Source organism: Phyllobates terribilis, unplaced genomic scaffold (assembly GCF_046119375.1).
Source record: "Phyllobates terribilis strain yellow unplaced genomic scaffold, ASM4611937v1 Scaffold_4__5_contigs__length_816908805, whole genome shotgun sequence".
NCBI classification, from domain to species: domain Eukaryota; kingdom Metazoa; phylum Chordata; class Amphibia; order Anura; family Dendrobatidae; genus Phyllobates; species Phyllobates terribilis.
The window spans coordinates 604,154,124-604,164,947 of record NW_027362764.1 but is presented as its reverse complement, the minus strand read 5'-3'; the positions used below and the strand labels follow the sequence as shown (position 1 = coordinate 604,164,947).

The 10,824-nt window shown below is 41.5% G+C and overlaps 1 protein-coding gene across 36 annotated transcripts in view; it reads right to left on the bottom strand.

Annotated features, from left to right (window-relative positions):
- Positions 1-2,588: 2,588 nt before the first annotated feature.
- The window catches only part of DTNA (dystrobrevin alpha), a 303,097-nt gene continuing 294,861 nt past the window's right edge, over positions 2,589-10,824 (bottom strand). For all 36 annotated transcript variants that reach the window (XM_073679246.1, XM_073679234.1, XM_073679228.1 and 33 more), the window contains one exon: positions 2,589-6,564. In XM_073679246.1, coding sequence (XP_073535347.1) covers positions 6,529-6,564 — 36 coding nt within the window. In that variant the 3' untranslated portion in view covers positions 2,589-6,528. The remainder of the gene's footprint in view (positions 6,565-10,824) is intronic.

The window sequence follows — 10,824 nt, the reverse complement described above, 5'->3', positions numbered from 1 at the left end:
ACACTATAAATAATACCTTTGCTAACTAATTATTACATGACCCATGCAAAGAAAAAGGAAAACACAACACAAAAGTATCCTAGTAAAGTATCGTAATGAAGGCCACGCAAATCATATGCTAAAAACTGTAAATATTCTACATTCTAATTACCTCTCTGTATACATTCTGTGAACACTCAAAAAGCAATATCTGGAAGCCAGCCTGCTCTATGATTAAACCCTACATATGGTTACCACGGTATGAAGTAGGCTACACGAACCACTTAAAATAATAGTTGGAAATATTACTTCAAACTCACAGGGTAGAAATGGCTGATCCTCTATTGCCAAGCACTTCTCTAGAAAGCTCCTTGCAGATAACGCTTAAGTCTCATTCAGACATCTGTGCAAATCGGTCCGAGATTGGACTGCAATGCACGGACTAGCCACGGATCTCCTGACCCTAGAGCGATAGCTTCATAGAAATGTATGACGCCATCACTCTCTGGTAGGGAGAGCTGTGGCCAGTCCATGCATTGGTGGTCAGTGCTCAGACCGACTGGCACGGATGTCTGAATAAGCCTTTACCCTGACTCTTCATATGAAAGCACCAATGACTGTGACATACCATTCATCTATTTTTTTCATGGCACTTTTTCTTCAACTCATTTTTGGGTCATGAAATCAAAATCAAAGAAATAATAGCTATAAACCATAATAGATAAAAACAGACATCATAGAATACCATGCAGTTATTATATAGTGTATAGTAAATATCCTGTAATCTGGAATTAATGGCACCTCAAGAGTCAGATTATCATACCTCTGACCAGAACACCACAAGAAAATAGGGCGAAAAAAAGATCAAAGGATACAAATATAAATTCTGAAAAATGATATAGCTAGAACCATACGTGATTGGAATAACAAAAGGGACCTATTGTAGATTGTGTGAACACTGGACACAAAGCTTGGCATAAAGTTCTGCTGAAATAACTGGTGCCCTACATCCAGAAGCTTGCCAAAAATTTCAAGTGTTCTTCAACCAATGGTTTAATATGGTATGGGACCCTAAGCGCAAAATAGGGTGCTCTTCTCCAAAGATACTTTATTATGAGTGCTTTGTCAGGGACTGTGAAACAGCCCTACTGAAAGGGGTTCCAGGTCTTTGGACCACTGGGAATCAGTGATGGTCCCAGAACATTAATCTCCACCAGTCATCTATGTGACATGCAAGATTATATCTTTTTCTTTAAGTCAACTTTAAAGCTAGATATTGTCCAATGATGGGAAACCCACAACGTTTTCAAATATTTAGTTAACCATTTTTTTCTGATCTATTGAGATCTCTCAGCATGAACCACTTACGATAAAAGCCAAGTGCTGGGTGACATCAGGTTAAAGAATTACTACTAATCATTTTTTCTAAGATAAATTGGAATAAACACACTTGAACTGTAACAAAACCACTTCAGGATTTATTTTAGGGAAGCAACATAAAATACCCAAAAACTGAACAGCTAAAAGGCGTTATAAAATAATAATCAAGCACACAATACACTCAAGCCTTTATTCATCCACCAGATTTCTCACCCACCTCATGATTTTCAGTTGGGGACACCTTTATGAGGTATCTGGATTGAGTGGTTTAAAGCAATGGAGAGTTACGGCTAAAACAAACAAATGTAAACAACCTTGGTTTTATGAGGTTAAAGGGGTTATTCCCTTTCAGAAAAGATTTTTTCTATAAGTGCTCTTAGTAGTTGTGACAAAACAGCTTCTAATCTTATTCAGCCAGACGGGTCTTCACAGTAGTAAAAAAAATAAATAAATAAATAATTGTTCTTTACTCACCCTGCCCAGGTCCAGCAGTGAGTTTCTGTGGCTACTCTCAATGTCTGTTGTATGTAGCGCTGACATGTTCACAGTGCTACAGACATCGGAGTTCAGGGGCTCTGCCCATGCAATGGCACAAGCTCACTGATTGGCTGCAAATGAGCTCAGCTGTCTGCAGCGATGTCAACATGACGTCAGCTCTACAGACAACAGAATTGGATTAGCCAGTGAGACTCAGCAGAGTAAGTAAAAGACATTTTTTTATCTTCTTTACTACTAGGAGAACATATAGGAAAACCGCTTCTGAAAGAGGACAAAACCCCTTTAACCTTCAATCAGAACATACATATTACAGCGCTTTTCAGATGATTCATTCACATTGAATTGGCAGCCACTTAGAAAAGAACCAAAGCCAAATTTACACATCCATGTTTCGCAACTATGCAACACGATGCATGGTCAGGCTGCAGGAGTCCTGACGTGAACTCGACAGCTTCATTTATGAGGCTAATGAGATCAGCTCATGAGTCCCGCCGCCGGTCATCCATAAAACTTGGATGTGTGAATCTGACTTTAGAGGACAACCTCCATGAAATTCATTATCTGCAATCATGCACAATGTAATTAAACTCCAATATAGCAGCATGTCTAACATCTTTAAATAAGATGCATCTAAAGCAGTGTGACCTACGGGACCTTTACTTTAGTTGCACTTAGCAAAAAGGTAACTGTTTGATTCACTTTGAATTCCCCATCTCTACCCACCTTTCACCCCTATAGATATTAGTGACCAATTACTTTCCAGTATTATACACTGAAAAGGCCCTTGTCAGCACTGCAGGTCTGTTTTCAGAAAATGATTGTAATCCCTGATAACTGAAGTGGAGCGTCTTTCTTTGGATCTTTGCACCATGCGGCTCCTCATGTAAATTTATTAATAAATTGACAACCGTGTGTTATTTCCCTAATGAAAGGGGTGTGTCCCTTTACATTCTGACACTGTTACCACTGATTGCACAGTATGAGTGAGTAGGGACACACCCCCAACTAGTAACACCCATTTGACAATTTATACATTTCTGTGCGGAAGACCAAAAATTGCACAATGCAGAGTTTTAAAAAAGTGGCCCATAATTGTTAAATGATCAGTAATGCAAGTGTTTACGAAAGCATGTCAGGAGAGCTGATAAGTCCTCTACAAAATCACCTTTAGGCGGGGGTCACATGAGTGTTGATTCTCTCGAGAGAATCTGCTCGATTATGCTAATGGCACGCCGATCAAACTATGATCTAAATTTGATCAGTGTCAGCTTAGTGTGATCCAATTCTCTCACATGAGAGAATCGTATCACAGGTTAGAAGATGGTGAACTTAATTTCTCCATCTTCTCCACTGTCTGATTCCACGGATATTGGACCGCACTGCATTTGTAGGACATCAGAGTGCAGTCTGATGTTTTACATGCACCCACAGACGTGTCATCCAATTCGCAGAGCAAATCACAGCATGCTGCGATTTTTTACCACACAGATTCGGTCTATAACATACCAGTATATAACATTGGTCCGAGTGCCATCCGATAACACATCGGATAGCACTCGTCTGATTTATTCACTCGTTTGAGCGAGCCCTTAGAGAGGACTTATTAGCTTTCCTGACATGTCTTTTTAGTAAAACATTGCATTCCACATAAACAACAGTACCAATATGTAATCGACAACTGGGCATTACCATTGCCCTTGTCAATAAGCTGTATACGTACATGACATGACCAATCAGTGCTGATGGTGTCAGACTATAGTGACCTGCGAGGAATGGGAAACCATACTAAAGTTTTCCTAGAATGGTTATTCCATATTAGAGGCACAATACTGTGCCTTGGATATCTGGGCAGACGCTTAGCGTGTACTTAAGCAGAGGAAAGCTGTATGTCCTGGGCAACTAACATAAGAGGGATGATATTGATTTTCCAACAATAATGACCTAAAGGAGGGTGGGAAAATTAGGAAATACCCTTAAATATAGTTTTTAGGTAACAATCCAGGATCTCCTTGTTTACGGTTGTAAAAATGCTGGCATATATACAGAACCCATTCCACATAGACTTATACAAAGGAAATCCTGGCACCATTTTTATTTGCCCTACTAAAGGCTTTGGGCCCCAGCAACAAGATTCTTACACCTTAAGGATCATATTGAATTAGAAATGGGAGAACAAGTTTCATGCTGTAATCTTTATGCTTTCATTTTCAGACCCTCCCTTCATATTTTGTTTGCAACTCGCTTTTTCAAGACTTTTCTCATGTGAATGTGTCTCTCCCAGTAATAAATGTTGGACATGATTTCTGTGAATCCAGAATGCCGTTGCCTTCACTAGCTCTCATGTATCAGTATAACTTTATTTCTCTACATCTAAGGCTACTTTCGCACATAGCATCTCCAGTGTGAACCTCCCGTAGCGGTGATGCCATATTTACTGCTGTGAATATTATTGAAAAGTTGGGGCAGTGAAGCTGCACATTTCTCCCTTTGCATTGCAAAGAGTCAAATTCACACCTACATCTGCAACATCAATTGACTTGCTGCCTGATCTCAAACCCACAGCTCCTTTCAATTCATGCTGTAGATATGTGGGAGACTATGGGGTGCATTATGCTTTATGGGCTGCGCTTTATGCATGATGGGTAACTATGGGCCGTGCATTATACTTCATGGGTGACTAAGGCCCGTGCATTATACTTTATGGTTGTGCAAGAGATTACTTAAAATCTCATACACTATTTTGCCACTGTAAAATGTAGAGGATTTTTCACAAGTAAATATGTGGAGAAAATCTGTGTGTTCACACCATCCAAATTGAGCCTTACCTTTTCTACATCCAATGAAATGTAGACATATTCCACACTATCTTTAGTTAACAACTAACATAGAAAATGGAAAGCCAACAATTTTCTAACATGACAAATACCCTCCTCAGCCATAATCCAGTGCATCCCATAATTAGGATTGTGTGTTTCCCCATATTCTCTCCCAAACATGCAAGCTCTTGTGCTTTTCACTGCTACCCTTACTTGCCCCCCAGCACACATGCAAAATGTCTGGCGGCCATAAGGCATTCAGAAAACAACGTATATTTGCCGCTTATATGTAGGGGACATTTTGCTGCATATCTGTGTGTATGTTATCACGTTAGTAGGACCTTGCAATATCATTTCGCTAACCGTAAGTGACAGATTTCCTTTATTTGCAAGCATGCTGTAATGCTGTAACAGTGATTTACAAAGGCTTTACAAAAAAAAGCAAAACAATTTAAAAAAAACACAGCTGATATTTTATATGTGCAAAATTACAATGAAAAGAAAAATATGAGGCAACAGCAACATGGTAGAGAATATGTTTTTGCTAGTTTTGGGGTTTTATGGCACCTGTGGTTATAAACAGCTTTATCCTTTCAGCTGCCAAGGACGGGCATGCTGTGCCCGGAAGAACCCTGCAGCAGTGAGAGGGTTAATTATGAGTAGCTCTAAACATAGTTCACAGTTTTAATAGCATCTGTGTGGATTGCAAAAACTAGATTCTAAATAGTCTGAACAATGTATAATTTTGACTATTTTTTTTTGTATATGATAGTGTCTATATTGAAAATGAAAAATATATATATTTATATATAGATATATACACTAAAAACTTGTATGGCTGATTGGTGAGCTCTTGAGAGGAAAAGAAATACAAAAATTATACAATTAGCCCTAACTTTATTATTTTATTTCAATGGGCTTTGTACACATAAATCTCTACCTTTTCAGAGCCAATAAAAATAAATGTGAATCAATGCATTCAATTCTATCCAGTGACTTAAATAAACGTAAAGAAGAACTCTATGGGACTACTGCCATCACTGCCTCCACCAAACCGATATCCAGGATTGCAGTCCCAAGTAAAGTGCAAATCCTGCTGTAGTAGAATTAAATAAAAAGTGCTGTCAGAAAGAGATCACCATCCATGAGCAGTGCCGGCTGCGGGACCGGTAGCGGTCTCAGTTGTTATAGTCCCAGCTAAAAAACGGGGCTGTACTGCAGCAAGGCCATGCATTGCACAATGGCTGACCATGCAGCGGTGCCGCTTGCCTCGATACTGCTACTAGATAAGTGGCTGAGTAGGTTCAAATGGAACTAAGGCACTCAGACAAATAGTAGTAACAGCTGATATCATACAAATCATTGGCTTCTGTGGTCCACCACCACGTGGTGAGAGGATCTCCTCTGGTAGTTTGGCGAGTGACAGAGAAGACATTTGCATACACCTGGTTGATGGATTCAGTGTTTCTCTACAGTGCATTCACAAGCTTGTCTGAATACTTCTTTTCCCTTCCCCTTGGAAATAAGGGAGATTTCACTTCTCAAAAGACGAGACTGTCTGGGAATCTGCATTGATTGACAGCTCGACTACATCTGTTGTATGACAATGAATGAGTATGTGCAAATGGCTATATTTTTTCTAAAAGGAGAAATATGATTTAAGATCAAATAAAAGGTTTTGTTTTCTTTTGGAAAGTAATAGTTATAACACACATCTACAAACTACACGGCTTAGAACAAATGTGCTCTGCTACATTCTGGTGGACTCTGATGGGGTTCATTGTACTAGAAGATGCAGCAGGTGAGGTCAACCTGCATTTTTCCTGCGGGATTGATGGTTGACATCCACGACTTTTCATGCTACGTGCATCTTCTCCATACTACGACTTTTCTGGAACAAAATAAAACAGGATAGATTCAGTTTACGTTACCTAGATAAACATGGTGCACCTATACATACATCTTGGGAAGTAATTAGATATAACACTGGATAATTACAAAGAATCCAATTCATGACGAGCGGCGACATTTGCTATGCCACAGATCTTACTCCAGCAGTGACTGGAGTGGGGTTTGTGGCAAAGCTCACACAGAGGGTCAAGCCACTTGTCCAATGCTCCCAATTCATAAAGAAGCATATGCCTCTTCATGAATCGGAAACGTCTGACTCTAGCACATCTCATCAAGACCGGTGGGGGTGTCGCTGGCATCTAAGATCTGGCGCTCCAGCCCCGAACATTTTGCCCAGAGCCCCAGATTTCCTGCGACCGCAGCATTGAACTGTGTTGGCGTCAACTTGACACCAATACAGTTCAAAGGGGGCGTGCCGTGCAGGAGAAGAACACTGACCAATGAGCATCAGACTGATAGAAGAGCTGATTGGTCAGTGCTCCTGTCCTTCTGCACAGCACATCACTGAGGGAGAGCGCCAGCAGCCAAGCTGCAAGGTCTGCCATATCTACCGGTGTGTGCTCCCAGGGAAAAATAGTGAAGCAGCTCCTGACCGCACGGTCACATCTTCTCCTGCTCTGGTCTGCAGCCCCAGCAGAGAAGGAGACAGCGGGGAGGTGCGTGATACTTGTGTGTGAGGTATCTGTAGTGTGTGTGTGTGTGATACTTGTGTGTGAGGTATCTGTAGTGTGTGTGTGTGATACTTGTCTGTGAGGTATCTGTAGTGTGTGTGTGTGATACTCGTGTGTGAGGTATCTGTAGCGTGTGTGTGTGATACTCGTGTGTGAGGTATCTGTAGTGTGTGTGTGTGATACTTGTGTGTGAGGTATCTGTAGTGTGTGTGTGATACTTGTGTGTGAGGTATCTGTAGTGTGTGTGTGAGGTATCTGTAGTGTGTGTGTGTGTGATACTTGTGTGTGAGGTATCTGTAGTGTGTGTGTGTCATACTTGTGTGTGAGGTATCTGTAGTGTGTGTGTGTCATACTCGTGTGTGAGGTATCTGTAGTGTGTGTGTGTCATACTTGTGTGTGAGGTATCTGTAGTGTGTGTGTGTCATACTCGTGTGTGAGGTATCTGTAGTGTGTGTGTGTGTGTGTGATACTCGTGTGTGAGGTATCTGTAGTGTGTGTGTGTGTGATACTTGTGTGTGAGGTATCTGTAGTGTGTGTGTGTGATACTTGTCTGTGAGGTATCTGTAGTGTGTGTGTGATACTCGTGTGTAAGGTATCTGTAGTGTATGTGTGTGTGATACTTGTGTGTGAGGTATCTGTAGTGTGTGTGTGTCATACTCGTGTGTGAGGTATCTGTAGTGTGTGTGTGTGTGTGTGTGATACTCGTGTGTGAGGTATCTGTAGTGTGTGTGTGTGTGATACTTGTGTGTGAGGTATCTGTAGTGTGTGTGTGTGATACTTGTGTGTGAGGTATCTGTAGTGTGTGTGTGATACTCGTGTGTGAGGTATCTGTAGTGTGTGTGTGTGTGTGTGATACTCGTGTGTAAGGTATCTGTAGTGTATGTGTGTGTGATACTTGTGTGTGAGGTATCTGTAGTGTGTGTGTGTGATACTTGTCTGTGAGGTATCTGTAGCGTGTGTGTGTGTGTGTGATACTTGTGTGTGAGGTATCTGTAGTGTGTGTGTGTGATACTTGTGTGTGAGGTATCTGTAGTGTGTGTGTGTGATACTTGTGTGTGAGGTATCTGTAGTGTGTGTGTGTGATACTTGTGTGTGAGGTATCTGTAGTGTGTGTGTGTGATACTTGTGTGTGAGGTATCTGTAGTGTGTGTGTGTGATACTTGTGTGTGAGGTATCTGTAGTGTGTGTGTGTGATACTTGTGTGTGAGGTATCTGTAGTGTGTGTGTGATACTTGTGTGTGAGGTATCTGTAGTGTGTGTGTGTGTGATACTTGTGTGTGAGGTATCTGTAGTGTGTGTGTGAGGTATCTGTAGTGTGTGTGTGTGATACTTGTGTGTGAGGTATCTGTAGTGTGTGTGTGAGGTATCTGTAGTGTGTGTGTGTGATACTTGTGTGTGAGGTATCTGTAGTGTGTGTGTGATACTTGTGTGTGAGGTATCTGTAGTGTGTGTGTGATACTTGTGTGTGAGGTATCTGTAGTGTGTGTGTGTGTGATACTTGTCTGTGAGGTATCTGTAGTTGTGTGTGTGTGATACTTGTGTGTGAGGTATCTGTAGTGTGTGTGTGATACTTGTGTGTGAGGTATCTGTAGTGTGTGTGTGATACTTGTGTGTGAGGTATCTGTAGTGTGTGTGTGATACTTGTGTGTGAGGTATCTGTAGTGTGTGTGTGATACTCGTGTGTGAGGTATCTGTAGTGTGTGTGTGTGTGTGATACTCGTGTGTAAGGTATCTGTAGTGTATGTGTGTGTGATACTTGTGTGTGAGGTATCTGTAGTGTGTGTGTGTGATACTTGTCTGTGAGGTATCTGTAGCGTGTGTGTGTGTGTGTGTGATACTTGTGTGTGAGGTATCTGTAGTGTGTGTGTGATACTTGTGTGTGAGGTATCTGTAGTGTGTGTGTGTGATACTTGTGTGTGAGGTATCTGTAGTGTGTGTGTGTGATACTTGTGTGTGAGGTATCTGTAGTGTGTGTGTGATACTTGTGTGTGAGGTATCTGTAGTGTGTGTGTGAGGTATCTGTAGTGTGTGTGTGTGATACTTGTGTGTGAGGTATCTGTAGTGTGTGTGTGAGGTATCTGTAGTGTGTGTGTGTGATACTTGTGTGTGAGGTATCTGTAGTGTGTGTGTGTGATACTTGTGTGTGAGGTATCTGTAGTGTGTGTGTGATACTTGTGTGTGAGGTATCTGTAGTGTGTGTGTGATACTTGTGTGTGAGGTATCTGTAGTGTGTGTGTGATACTTGTGTGTGAGGTATCTGTAGTGTGTGTGTGTGTGATACTTGTCTGTGAGGTATCTGTAGTTGTGTGTGTGTGATACTTGTGTGTGAGGTATCTGTAGTGTGTGTGTGATACTTGTGTGTGAGGTATCTGTAGTGTGTGTGTGAGGTATCTGTAGTGTGTGTGTGATACTTGTGTGTGAGGTATCTGTAGTGTGTGTGTGATACTTGTGTGTGAGGTATCTGTAGTGTGTGTGTGATACTTGTGTGTGAGGTATCTGTAGTGTGTGTGTGTGTGATACTTGTCTGTGAGGTATCTGTAGTTGTGTGTGTGTGATACTTGTGTGTGAGGTATCTGTAGTGTGTGTGTGATACTTGTGTGTGAGGTATCTGTAGTGTGTGTGTGATACTTGTGTGTGAGGTATCTGTAGTGTGTGTGTGATACTTGTGTGTGAGGTATCTGTAGTGTGTGTGTGATACTTGTGTGTGAGGTATCTGTAGTGTGTGTGTGATACTTGTGTGTGAGGTATCTGTAGTGTGTGTGTGATACTTGTGTGTGAGGTATCTGTAGTGTGTGTGTGATACTCGTGTGTGAGGTATCTGTAGTGTGTGTGTGTGTGTGTGATACTCGTGTGTAAGGTATCTGTAGTGTATGTGTGTGTGATACTTGTGTGTGAGGTATCTGTAGTGTGTGTGTGTGATACTTGTCTGTGAGGTATCTGTAGCGTGTGTGTGTGTGTGTGATACTTGTGTGTGAGGTATCTGTAGTGTGTGTGTGATACTTGTGTGTGAGGTATCTGTAGTGTGTGTGTGTGATACTTGTGTGTGAGGTATCTGTAGTGTGTGTGTGTGATACTTGTGTGTGAGGTATCTGTAGTGTGTGTGTGTGATACTTGTGTGTGAGGTATCTGTAGTGTGTGTGTGTGATACTTGTGTGTGAGGTATCTGTAGTGTGTGTGTGTGATACTTGTGTGTGAGGTATCTGTAGTGTGTGTGTGATACTTGTGTGTGAGGTATCTGTAGTGTGTGTGTGATACTTGTGTGTGAGGTATCTGTAGTGTGTGTGTGAGGTATCTGTAGTGTGTGTGTGTGATACTTGTGTGTGAGGTATCTGTAGTGTGTGTGTGAGGTATCTGTAGTGTGTGTGTGTGATACTTGTGTGTGAGGTATCTGTAGTGTGTGTGTGATACTTGTGTGTGAGGTATCTGTAGTGTGTGTGTGATACTTGTGTGTGAGGTATCTGTAGTGTGTGTGTGATACTTGTGTGTGAGGTATCTGTAGTGTGTGTGTGTGTGATACTTGTCTGTGAGGTATCTGTAGTGTGTGTGTGATACTTGTGTGTGAGGTATCT